At 36.5% G+C, this 13,514-nt stretch overlaps 2 protein-coding genes across 12 annotated transcripts in view; one reads left to right on the top strand and one right to left on the bottom strand.

Annotated features, from left to right (window-relative positions):
• Nucleotides 1-13,514, top strand: part of LOC139818131 (uncharacterized) — a 142,146-nt gene that overhangs the window by 25,360 nt on the left and 103,272 nt on the right. The window contains exons 1-2 of one of the 3 annotated variants that reach the window (XR_011733386.1): nt 404-550; nt 6,043-6,191. The exons of the other annotated variants lie outside the window; for them this stretch is intronic. The gene's annotated coding sequence lies outside the window, so the exon portion shown is untranslated. Of the gene's footprint in view, nt 1-403; nt 551-6,042; nt 6,192-13,514 lie in introns of those variants that run through there. 3 annotated transcript variants of the gene reach the window in all.
• The window catches only part of Msp300 (Muscle-specific protein 300 kDa), a 94,042-nt gene continuing 90,994 nt past the window's right edge, over nt 10,467-13,514 (bottom strand). For 8 of the 9 annotated variants that reach the window (XM_071786629.1, XM_071786627.1, XM_071786622.1 and 5 more), the window contains 3 exons: nt 13,205-13,448; nt 11,526-11,578; nt 10,467-11,364 (listed from right to left, as the gene is read on the bottom strand). In XM_071786629.1, the coding sequence (XP_071642730.1) occupies nt 11,145-11,364; nt 11,526-11,578; nt 13,205-13,448 (517 nt within the window). In that variant the 3' untranslated portion in view covers nt 10,467-11,144. The remainder of the gene's footprint in view (nt 11,365-11,525; nt 11,579-13,204; nt 13,449-13,514) is intronic. The other variant, XM_071786628.1, reaches the window with a different exon arrangement.

The raw sequence follows: 13,514 nt of genomic DNA on the forward strand, positions 1-13,514 counted from the left end.
AGATGACGTCCAGCCTCGATGGTACTCTCTTCAAGTTGCTCACTGATCGCGATTCGTCTCGCGTTGATGAACCGCGACAGCGCGCGTATTTTTGAAAACGCGCTCGCGCGCGGCGGCGACGACTCGGTGAGTCGGACGCGTATTTTCGAAAACGCCTTTCGACCGCGCGCAGTTGCAGCCGGCTCGAGGATGACGATTGCGTGCTTATCGATTCCCAAGACGACGCGCTCGCGATCGGCGGAGCGATGCGGTTTGTGCCGATGGGATCTCGACGACGTATCTCGCAGCGCGCGCGTAAACGAAACGCGGGTCGTGCCGAGCGCGCCGAGCGTCCGAGCCGATGCGTGGTACGAACGGATTACTCGTGCGCCTCCGCCGGCTTTCGGGCTTAGTCGGCGCGTCGCGTCTCGACTCTCGCTCGGGACGCTCGCGGCTCGGTCCAGGGTCCAGTGCGCGGGCGGATCGGGATGTTGGCGGATGCTGCCGATCACAAATCGGGGAGATGCACTTACGGCGAGAGTTGAGTCGTCTCGCGTGCGTGACGTGGTAGGTACGTGGTTGATATTCTCTGCGTCCCGCAGTTCCACGCGTTTTCACTTTGCGTTGGCTACTGAGAGATGTCGAAAAACTAAATCAACAAATGATTTCAAAAAATAATTACCTAACTCATAATATCTCGCATAAAAACATTGATGACAATCGATCAATTCGCGATTTCCCCCGCGATTTACAAAACAAGGAATTAAATATAAGAGATTAGATAATAATACATATAGAAAGCCATACTTCTGATGTCCATTTTGTTTGTAGATGTGTGTGTTAATTTATTCACGTTATATAATTTTATCTTCGTACGTGTATATATTGCTGAATTTAACAAGTACTATCTAATAATAAAAATAACAATAACATGTGAAAAACTTTGCATGGAGATATAACAGCATTGTAACGCGCGGATTTAATTTTTTTAAAATACGGATTTAAGAAAACTCATCAAGGAAGAGAATGAATTTTTCCATCGCTCGTCGAATCCAAAGAAATACATATGTATCGGATCTATAAAACGTATTGACATAAAAATAAGACATAAACAGTAGTATTTTACGCAACTTTTTGCGGGCTATTAGCGGCCGCTGCATTCGTCCGGTTCTCCAGACGCGTTTCGCAAAAGTGCTCGATAATGAGTTAATCGGCGTACCGCTGGTCGTCGCTCGATACGTAGCATAAATCAGCAAGGCTGCAATTATATCCTTCGAATGTAGCAATGACGTGCAGCGGTTAATACCGCGGCTTCCTGAGACACAACCTACTTTCGATTCACGGATAATGTAATCAAATGTATGATTGATTGCAAAAGAGTTACTATGCGCACCGCGCCCAGTCTGGTCGCCAAACTGCTCACCTGTTCTTATGCCATGCCGTTCTCCATTTGCAATATTAATAATTTTTCGGAATTTTAAAGAATTGCAAAACGATCAGCCACAATGATTAGATTCAAAGAGAAGTACATTTTTTATATAAAATATAATTAAATTATATACAGAAAAAGAAAACAGATTGGCACCACATATTTTATAATACATAAATGAGGCAAATTTTGTCAATTATTGTACGAATAATGAAAAGATGGTCGAAAATACTGCTTCTATTTACTGTAAACGATTTGATAAAATCTGCAAGAGTTATTTTGCTATAACAATCAGTTCTTATTTTGTTATCAAAGCAGTAAAGATCTTACTCTGTAACAAGATTACCAGGATTACGCTATCTTGCTTCAGCAGAAAGTTAAAAATTGACTCTAATAGAAAATTCATATTTCCACGAATAACTATTCAACAAGATTTTTCTATTTCGCCAACGAAACAGGTTTTGCTATAATATTGAATAATATTGAATTGCTTATAATAACGAAGTTTGGTTACTTTCACATTGAATGTGTACTAGCAGCGATAGTTTCGTTGCGACAACAAATTTTTTTTCCGCCAAAGGACATTATGACAGATTTTGAAAACTAATAATCTTACTTTTGAAATCAAAAGGTTAACGAATTAAACGAGAAACTTTGAGATCGTCTATTCACCTACAATTTTGTTTGCGTTTATTACAAACATCTTCATCTTGTTAGATATGTACTTTTAAATGGAATCAGTGTAAATGACTTTAGTATTATCACGGAAAAGCAAGAAGAACAGCAACGATAAGTACAATGCTATAATTAACGAGATCTCATTGGAAAGATTCAATTAGTAATAGACGGTTTTAATTATGATATATTAGATTGCTGGAAACAGTGGTTGCGAGCAAGTTTAAGATATGTAATACATAATTCTATAAATTTGAATATTAATTAAGTGGATAAACTGCATAGAAATGGAAATCTCTCCATCAAAAAATAGCAATTCTATAAATATAAGCAATTTCGATAGACATACCTTGCAAATACGATTGCAGCCATTGATTTCATAGTGAAATCTTGCAGTGAAATCTTATTTACTGACCATAATCAGTCAGATATAAGACGGAAAAGCGAAATATAAGTGTTTGCTGAAGATAAGTGAAACGCTCACCGGTCACAGTGAAATTCTGTATTACTGTCATTTTAATCAGTAAAATTTTCATCGATTTTGCTTAAGAGAATACATATATGATATTTGCAGTTAAGAAGTTAAGATTTTGCTCTGTTTATTTTAAGCCCTGTATCCTGTATGTATATTTCGATCTACTTATAATATTTGGAATTATGCAATGTATTTTCAGCATATATGTCTATTTCACACGTCTGATTCATAGAAAATTACATCTCGAGTAATTTTCTGGAAAGCGACAGTTCTCGTCACGTGTTGCCAAGTATAAATCCTTCGTAGCACTTCCGGTCGCGTTACATATCGCATCGGTCGGAGATCCGTCGACGTGTGCGTAATTACATAAACCAGATGGTTCGCGATAGCGTTTCGCTCACGCCAAAACGATCGACTTAAGATAGAGTAAGCGTGCACTGCAATTCCGTGCGAGGTAAATGCGCCCACGTCGTCGCACCAAAGAAGGCCACAACCGAAGCGTGGATTTGTCCCGTCTGTGCGAGAAATGTTAGAACTGTTGTTCGACTAGACGTTCGCGTATAACCCCTCGGGGGTTACTGCAAAACTACCACGTCTACCACACGAAGTATCGGACATCGGACTGGCACAGCGCGTTCCGCCGAATAAAACAATGAAGCATAGATAGATACCGCTTGTGCAATGTAGCATTTCCATCACTAATCGTAATTTTACGTGGGTTGACGTGTCGCTTTTGTTGTAAAAGTGCAAAATCTGCGATAAGATATCAGCGATTTTGCAAACGCAATTTTTCATGGAAATGTATTCCGATATTTGATATTTTTTTCTGTATCTGATACAAAATCGAAAAGGAAAAAGTATGAATGCGTGTGCAAACATATTAGGCTTATAAACGTCATGGTATTATTCTTATTGTACTCTCGTATTCTTGGAGCTTCGTCAATGAAGTCTTTTTCTTACCTTTTATTAGAAATTATTTAATATACACTTATTCGATATCCATATGAATACTTTCTAAATTGATAAATATATTCATATTTGATATTTCATCTCAATATCGACATCAACTTGCAATCCTTCGTGCACGTGGATTGCAGACACGCGATAGTAATCGGTAGTTCTCAAACCACAAAAACAAATTTGATCGCATCGTTGCCGAGTCTACATACATTATATCGGCGCGTATTAAACCGTTACACAACGATCTCATTTCTGTAAGCAGACGTTAGACGTTAGACGTTCTAAAACGCGGTTTATCGTTCTCTTAGAAGGCATACTCTCGCCCGAACGCACGCTATAATATTTCGTGCGCAATTACGATTCAGACGTCAGCGACAAAACTCGCAGCGCGCTCGCTCGTTCGCTCGCTTCTATGATCGTGAGATACGTTTATTCCATATTTGGCTGATGCCGTAATGCAAGCGTATCGTAAATCGTAAACGCGATATGCGCGCGTCTCTTTACCGCTGTTAACGGACGAAGTGAATTTATAATTTTATTGTACACCGTCCCCTCTCTTATGGCACTTCCGCGTTTTTATCGTTGTGCAATCAACGGTCCGCCGCCGCACTTGTTCCCGTGCCGAATGACATTCCTCCGCTCTTAAGAAACATAAAGAATATTTTTGACTCACAATCAGCGTATAGATGTTAAGATTATCCGAACTTGTGTTTCAGTAAGAGAAATTTGAACACACATGTCGCACGTCGTGTATATTCGTATGTGATTATTATTTTTAGAATGCAAATTCTCATAAATAACTTGTTTTATATAAAAATCGACGCCAGTCAATTTAATTAAATCGTGTATATGCGCATGCTTAAATGTGCAGAAGCGAGTCGATGGTCCATGATCGGACCGTGCGTGCAGCTGTGCACGCGTGCAACTACGGGGAGATCATGTGAGACCTGTTGGCCCCGCCCTTTGCCGACCAGATGTCATTACTCATTACGCACGCTGCGTCGCTACGCTATTCCTTCATCTCGATTAAAAGACCACGAAAAATCGCTTGCGTCCGGCAACTTCAGCTCAATTCTCTCTTTCTTCTCTTATCGTCTATATCCTGTCTTCTCCACCTAGCAGATGCAATAGAATGATAAAACGAGCGTTTGTTAGAAGAGTGGATTCTCCACAGTCGTTCTTGAAACTTGAATGTAATTTCCGACGATGGAGCAAGTTCTAAACTCTCTGTAGCAGGTTTTAAACTCGTAGAGGATTTCGAGAGAAAATTATGGAAATAGCAGACGCTCTTCAGTCGAAAGCGAATTCTTACTTAGAAAGGACTGTATGCTTAACTGAAGAATGATAATTCTTCAACGGATAATCGATAGGATTCCGATCTTTGACATCGTGATTTCACAATTGCTCTTAATTGTAATTTAGGAGAAACGTAATTAAAATGATATGGTCCTATCATTTAATAATTTGCAAAGTTATTATACATAATAAAATTTTTGCTCTTTTATCTGTAATAACTATTACTAAACTGTAATAACTGTAATATACATGCTTTCTATACAAGTCTAAAATCTTTATGGTAATGGCGGTGATATTTTATTTCACAATTTTAAATATGTAGTCGTAGCTAATGAAAGAATTAAAAACGTTTATCACGTCGTGATAAACGCTTCCATAGAGATTTCCACATTTCCATAGAGATAAAGAAACATTTTTCTATGGAAAATATGATGTTTTCGCGGTGAAATCTACGAAAATTCACAGTTTATACGGGCTGATCACTGAACATCACGTATAATGAAATAACAACACGCGAGCGGTGATAATTCATATTATTTACCACCGTCCTCCTTTCACCATCCCTCATCGTTTCTCGTGCTAACGTACGTCAACACAGCCAGATTATTCGCGTATAAATGCAGTAAGTTCACGAGTCACACCTGTTGCTCGCTCCAATATACCGGTGCTCCTTTCGCATTCTTCTTCTTTTCGCCGCGCTAGAACGCTTTTTCCTCTCGAGTCATGCGCCCGCAAAAAGGTCACGATTGAAGTGACCGCTGGCTGCAGACGGAATCGCGAATCCTCTTTGCACGACGCATCGCAAGGAAAATGCGTATACTTACGTCGCGAACAACGTGTCTAAAGTGGCATATCGGTTTAGAACCTAGTGCGTGGGCGAAGAGACCGTTTCACCCGTTCATTCGAAGATTTGACACGCTTAAGAGAATCGGGAGAAAGCGACGAAAACATATTTGTGAGGGCTTGACATAAAAAAGGCTATATATAAGTGTCGAAAAGAAAATTTTCACTAAAGATTGCTCTTTTTTTATAAACATTATGTGTAAAACAAAAATTGTTTTTCTATAGAAATAATTAATTATTCCTGCACAATATTCTCTTTTATTTGTTTATATATAATATATTAATGATATTTATTTTTACCTATCTATATATTTGTGATAATCTATTACTGATTTTTTTGTACTCGCGCGATATGAAACAATTTGCATCTATATGTTTGTCACAGATACAAAAATCACGACCCATTCCGAGCGGCTTGCGCGCAAGCACGTGCCCATGTAGCAACGCGATATAGGATATAGGATATAGTTCCATGTATTATGACTGCATTTGCGACATGGAAGGCCCTCCGCATAATGCGAAAAGAGGATCAAGGTACGTAACGATTGCGTGGTAGTGGAGATGGGTCTGGCCGGGTAATATCGCGTGCACGCGTACATTGCATTTCAGTCGCATTAGATTTCCTACCGGAGCGCAAACGGAAACGCGTATCCTCTTTCTTCCGTGAGGACGGCGAACGGGGATAATAATCTTGGATCCTCTTGTACGCAGTCTGTTAATCCGTGAGCGGTGACGCTCGGTCTACGAGATTGTCTCAGAAAAGTAGTTTCCGTGTCTTTTCGTCATGTCTTTATGTTTTTAAAATATACGTTTTATGTATCGTCATTTTTTTTCGACAAATGTATACTTCCCGGTTTAAATCCAATATATTATCTTATTAACATAACAAGAGAGTAGAATAAAAGAATTCGGCTTGTGAAATAAACGGATGATGCAATATCTAATCGTGTCACTTTGGAGATTGAGCCAATGGATGACTCGATTCATACCATAATAAAACGACGAATAAAAATAATACTCATTATGAAAGATTCAAACGTGGACGAAGACGCATATATTACTTTTTATAACGATAATTCGGGATGACAAAATATTATGCGGTTGTTGATTAAAAATAAACAGCATTTATTTTAGAATTAATAAATAGAAATTACGGATCAATTAAAAATATCCTTTTAGTTAACTCTACTTTTTGTCTCAGTTTAAATTATTTAATTTTAGCTGTGGATAAAATAGCGTCCACAATAGTTTTTTTCTTCTTGGAATTTTATTGAAATTCTCTATATCTCTTTCTTCATCATTAACAAATATATAATGCTATTCATAGTTAGAAAAAACTTAAAATTTATACTAGGTTAAAATTTTTGCGTTGTTTTTTTCTGCAAAAGAAACAGTCAAAGATAATTATAATTATTACATCGCAGTGACAAAGTTACCGGAATCGTACACGTTTCCTTTAACGTGGGTATAAATAAATAAAGCAGGTAATAAGCTAATCAGATTTCTCGTAAAAAAATTAAGTTCGATCGACGCCAAGACAAGAACAAACGAATAAAAATAAAACGAGGATTTAAAAATTATACATACCTGTCACGAGGCCGATGATTTATAAATAGCGCGTATATAGCGGTATCTCACCACTCTCGCATTAACATTCTTTTGTATCTCCCCACAATGCAACGTAATTGTAAATGTCTCGCGCTTCGAATCTCCATTCGACGCCCACGTCCCATACCACGATAATGGGTTAAGTCATAGGCCTTGTGTTCCCTGGAATACCTAATCCTGTAAATCACACGTCGAATTTATTCGATGCTTGCGCAAACCTAATCGGTCATTTCGCATCGCTCGAGGGATTGTAAATTGTGCAAGTGTGCCGCAGATTGAACTAATACCGACGCCTAGTCGAAGTACTTGGACTTGAATACACACATGTATATATATATATCGGAGAAGTATAATTTTCGTTTTTTAGACAATTACGCACTAACAGAATAATTTGACGGGCAAATCTAAATATTTAAGATCAGAACATATATTTCCATTTAAGTATAGAAGAAAATCTCCTTTAGATTTGTGATAAAATTAAAAATAAAATTTTATATATTTATATATAAAATTTAACAAGTCGTAATTATTGCAATTCTCTGAGTTTATGATTGAGAACTGTGATAATTTGACGAGAAAAAGTATTTGAAAGTAAATATAAAAGATTAAATATAAAATTAATGAATGAATAGCAGTTTATATAATATTATATTTGTCAAGGAAAGATCCAAGTCTATATTTTTATTAATAATTCTTAAATAATATACAATTGCCAAGAACAATTTTGGAAGGATATTATGAAAAGCATACATATATATATATGTCGATTTGCGAACATTAAAACTATCGCCGCGTTTGGCGTTCTCGCGAATACTTAACGTTTTATGTGCAGACTTAGAGAGAAATGGCGATTTGCGTGGGATTGGAATGCCCGTGTAGCTCGATCGCGTTTTATGCTAAAATGCGAGTACGTACGTGTTGTGACTCCTTCAAAATGTCGATCTTCTGAGAATAATTTACGCGAATCACGATTCCACATACTCTTCTGACTCATGGCTTTCTTGATATCTCGATCTAAAAAAAAGAATTTAATCGCCACGTCGAAATTACATATAATCGTGATACAGCCCGCACCACTTGCTATTTGGCACGAGTGTACGTGAGAACGACGATTATCTTGCACGATAATTAAATGGACTGCGTCTCGTCGTTTAAAGTCGCTAAAAAATCTCAAACAAGTTGTCAAGCGCCATTAATACGAAGGATAAACCGGTGCAACCACGATCTATTTAAAGAAATTATGACTGCGCTATTGCGTCGCATAAAGGCGTAGTAGAATCCTCGACGAGAAATTTCTCTTAAAGAATTTTAAATTACGAAAAATAGATGAACAACATCATGCCATTTTTTTAATACATGATGTTACTGTTTCATATTAGGTACAATGGAATATTTATAATACGAATTGAAATAAAAGTGGACATATTTTGCATTTATAATGAACTTAACTTTAATTGTTAGTTACAAATTTTGTTGCGGATACTTTTTAAATACAAATCAATGATCTAACGATCAATGCGTGGAAAAAGTTGCAATTCTCACGCACTTGTGCATGACCAATATTATATGCTTTAATTTGCCGTGACATCTCGTTGCATGTTTTTATCGAACGCGTAGGCAATACATGCATGCATTTTTTTCAAGATCACATTTAAACTTATATGAAAAGATTATGGATGAATATTATATGAAATATAAAAATATATTTAAAATATAAAATGTTATATATAAAATAGTATAAATATTTTAAAAAGATAATAAACGTGTATAATACAAGAATATATTTTTATGTATTATATTATTATGGTAAGTATTATAAATTAGTTTATAACAAAATTTAACTTGACATGGTCAAAACTAATTTCTGTAAAATAAATGTTTTTTTTCTATAGATGTATATAAATATATATTTGACTTTTTTAAGACAAATGTTTAAAATTCAACGTAATAAAATTACAAAATAGATACTAATTCTATATATATAAATTATTTTCTGAAAAACACATACCGTGTTTCTTATATTATAACATATTTTTATTTCTTAATGTATTAACACGCGATGTTCTTGGCGAGCACTCACACGTTCGTAGAGTGCAAGGACCGTCCGAACGCGTTGCAGCCGCTCAGTTACTAGCCAGGGACACTCCGATCTAATGCAAATGCACTCTCGACATCCGACAGGTCTCTGCTAGGCGTGTAGGCGAGAAAGACGTTCTCCATCCTTTTTTGCAGGACCACTCTGAGTTACTAAGAGTAGCGTCGATATCCTCCCGCTACAGACGTCGCCTGTTTTTTCTTACCCCCGTTCAATAGAATTATGAAAGATCGAAGGCATAATTTAATCATAATTTTGGTTTACGAATACCAGATTATTTATCTGATATGTTCAATAAAGTCTTTATCAATAATTATTAATTTACTCCTTGGCTTAAAAGTCACATTGTATTTTATGTAAGAGAGAGAGAGAGAGAGAGAGAGAGAGAGAGAGAGAGAAAAAAAGAGAAAGAGAGAAATAGAAATGATAGAATACGATATCATCTCTATTATTTCTTACATACATAAAAATATTTTCGGATAGAACTGAAGTAGATTGCTAATATCAAATTATAATTTGTATATTATTTGATTAGATAATGTGTTCGATAAATTATATAAAAAATAAAAATAAATATACATTCAGAAGTTATATACATTGTTTTCAGTTTCATTTTTTATTAGAATTTTCCAAGATATTTAAAGATCGCTCGTCCTCGCTACCTGAAAGTTCGAATAGCCGATTACAGCCGAAGTTGTAACATCTCTTTTTTGATCATAATATGCCTTCTCGCATTTAGCGAGATAATCGAGTGACTTGAGTTCTTCCGTTTGTGCGACTATTAATGCTCCGGACGATGATTGGAACTTTTCTCAGTAGAATTCTAACATTTTCTCCTCACCGAAATTTTTAAAATTGTCGACAGTCTGACTGATATGATCATGATGCTCGAGCTGCTTCCAAATGGTCGCTTTTACTGTAGCCATATCTTACCAGAATTGGCGACAAAAGTAGCGAGAGAAAATGTATATACAATAAGCAAGTACGTGCGAATGAATTTTTGTTCTGCGATATTTTTTTATTGTTTATTTATTTGAAATTTGTTTTTTGTTTTATATAATTTTATTGTTTTATTTTAGTTATATATATTAATTTTTATAAGCCTGTTGAATTTGGGCAATTTTTTAATTTTCGCTCCAATGCTCCAAACTTCAACTACAAACATATATATGCTTTCCTCGCAAATGAAAGGCAACTTTCTCAAGACGTATGTATACGTCTCTTGCAACTGAAGGGTTAATATACAAGGTCGGTACACACATTCGAACGTTTCGAATCAGTCAACATTTTTACAACAAATACTTTGTCAAGATATTATCCATCATAATATTGAGACACTTAACCGTGCACGCTTCACGCAAAAGGAAGCATGATATTGCACGCGCTGAATAGCGAAATGTACAATATTTTATATATATATATATATAATAAATTAAAGAATGTGTGTTTTCTCGTCGGCTACATATTCTCAGTCACCGTTTGGTCCGTTACATAACTTACGTACAAATTCGTCGTATGTAAAATTACAATATATGTATATTATATAAAGATTCCTGCGATACGCGCACTGCAGCGGCTGCAGTAAATGGAAACATTGGCGAAGCAAGCACAGGGCAGTTTGAATTTCATATCTTTCAATGCTAATTGCGCAGGGTAAAGGTAAAGAAATTTGATCGGCTTTGTATCGGCTTGCCTCGCCAACGTTTCGTGTGAAGTATCAATTTCAAATCTTGGCAAGGTGACACGCGGCGTAACGAGGATGTCGTCGATGTCGTCGTTCACTGTTACACCGGTGGCGGTCCATTCGGATAGGAGGCTATCGGCGTGAAGCTCCTCGCGAGATTGTTAGAGAGCATACAACTGTAGTCTTCCTCTGCAGACGGCACCAGCGATGCGACGCCAAGCAGTATCAGCATCAGCGCTTGGATTGGGAGAGAAACTCGTAGAACTCGTCCTAAGAAACGATAACCACGTGCCACTACCGTCCGGTCTCTTTCGTCACCACTGCAACAGATAGTAATGGAATATTAAATGAGATTGTCTCGTCGATCCTGGCGAGAGAGCCAACATTTTCTTACAAACGACAGAACTTTAAATAAAGTTCTATCATGAAGAAGCTAATGGACAGATATCGTCACGAAAAAGGGAAAAAGAAAACAACATACTCTGTGCCGTTGGCGTGAGGCTGAGCAGTCCCAGAGGCAGCTTCGTCGAGTAGCTACAGTTTAACAAAACAGAAAACACAAACAATAAGATACTGTGCAAGTGATTACTACGAATAACTTTATGGAACGCGTGGAAGTGCCATCGCGATGATTTTTCATCATCGGATGACGCCTCTTGCTCTGAAATTAGTTCGTGATTTTACTAATTTGTGCAATAATATCTACGATAAACGCTATACATCAATATAGAAATAAAAGCAAAGATCGCTTTCTCATCAAATAATGTATAAAAGAGACACTCTATCGTGGAATCTATAAAATACAAATATCCCCAGTCAGCATTTAAAGCAGATCTAAAGATTTTTATTAGATTATTTGAAGATAAAGCTTTTAATATATCAAAACGTTATTGCTACAGTGACATTTAAAAGAATCTTTTATCTATAATTCGAAAGTTGACTGAATTATAGTGATTAAAAAATTTGCGTATTTAGAAATAGACATGGACAAATTTCATTTTTCTCTGATTTTCTAAAGAATCGATTTTTAACGCAGTAGTAACGAGTTATTCTGTGTATCATATATATACTATATTCTCTTTGTATGAAAAAAAAGAATACTAGTATCTTTAACATAGATTTACATTTTGTAATTTTTATTCATATTATTTCACGTATGTGCACGCGCCGCTATATCTGTTTCAGTTTTCAGTTCGCGCCCCGCGCCCCGCGCGGTGACACGGCTGCGGTCCGCACTCCGCGCCAGGTGGCGCCAGGCCGGTATTACTGAATTCGTGTTGCGGTCGAGCCGAGATCGCTCCGCGTTTTTTAACCGCATTTTTTATGCAAAAGTGAACCAAACGCGAAAATAAGTGCTCGAACATTGAACAAAGTGCTCAGGCTACCGTTCTAACATGTTAATTAAACACGCGCGGTCGTAATTAGTAACGATTTCCTTCCGAGTATTCGAGTCTTTTTAGAACATTTCTCTTTTCCTTTGGCGTCTATTATGAAGTTGGAGCGGAATAACATCAGCCAGAAGTTGACGCCGATCAAAAATTCCGATAATGGCAGCAACGGCGGTAAGTGATCTCATATAAAAAGAAGGTTATATAAAAACTCTCGATCAATATCGATTGAATATTTGAATTCTTCGACTTTTACTGATCTCATCGATCGAAATATTTGTACGTATCGCGTAGTATAAGTACATTTAACCATAGTAATTCGTTCTCGGCACATAAATCATCATGCTATTTTGTAAATGTTGGGAATTTAATTATTGATATTTTGAAATGCTTCAAGACTAATAAACTTTTAATTTCAAAATAAAAATATATATTATATATCCATTGTGTGTGGACGTTAAAAAATTAAAATAAAATGCATTACGTCGGATTTTATATTTACGACACTTGATCGAGCGCCAATAAATTAGAAATTCCGTTTTTTATTTTTAAATTAAAATATAATTTTGTTTTTAAATTATCATAATCTATATATATATATCTCAATGTTGTACATCGACTACATCTGGTGTAACACTATCTATTATGAAATCTACTTCAGGCTTATACGAGCTCGCGACAGTAATATAGATAAATTAATCAAATTATGTCACGGCGAGCATTGCTTTGATAGATGTAGATTTATTATAAGTAAAGACAATTTAGAACTTACGTCGTGTGAGAGAGATGCGAGAGATGTAGACGTAACGGCGAGACCGACGTCCCGCGGGTCCAGCCCGAGGGCAGCTCCCAACTTAAGAGTGTAGATTCCCGTGATTCTTCTTAAAGACTGGAACCTTAATCGTAGTTCTTGCAGACGCGTTCTGGTTTCCGTCTGTTCGTCCAAAAGAGGATAAGTTACCTCCTGTAACGATATTACTCGCGGCTCGCAACGTTCTAGATCACTTCGCAATTCCCTAAAATAAAGATAAAATAATAATTTTGACATTTTATTATACACATAATTTTCTGTATTCTGTATG

The sequence above is a fragment of the Temnothorax longispinosus genome, chromosome 8 (genome assembly GCF_030848805.1).
Source record: "Temnothorax longispinosus isolate EJ_2023e chromosome 8, Tlon_JGU_v1, whole genome shotgun sequence".
In the NCBI taxonomy this organism is placed as follows: domain Eukaryota; kingdom Metazoa; phylum Arthropoda; class Insecta; order Hymenoptera; family Formicidae; genus Temnothorax; species Temnothorax longispinosus.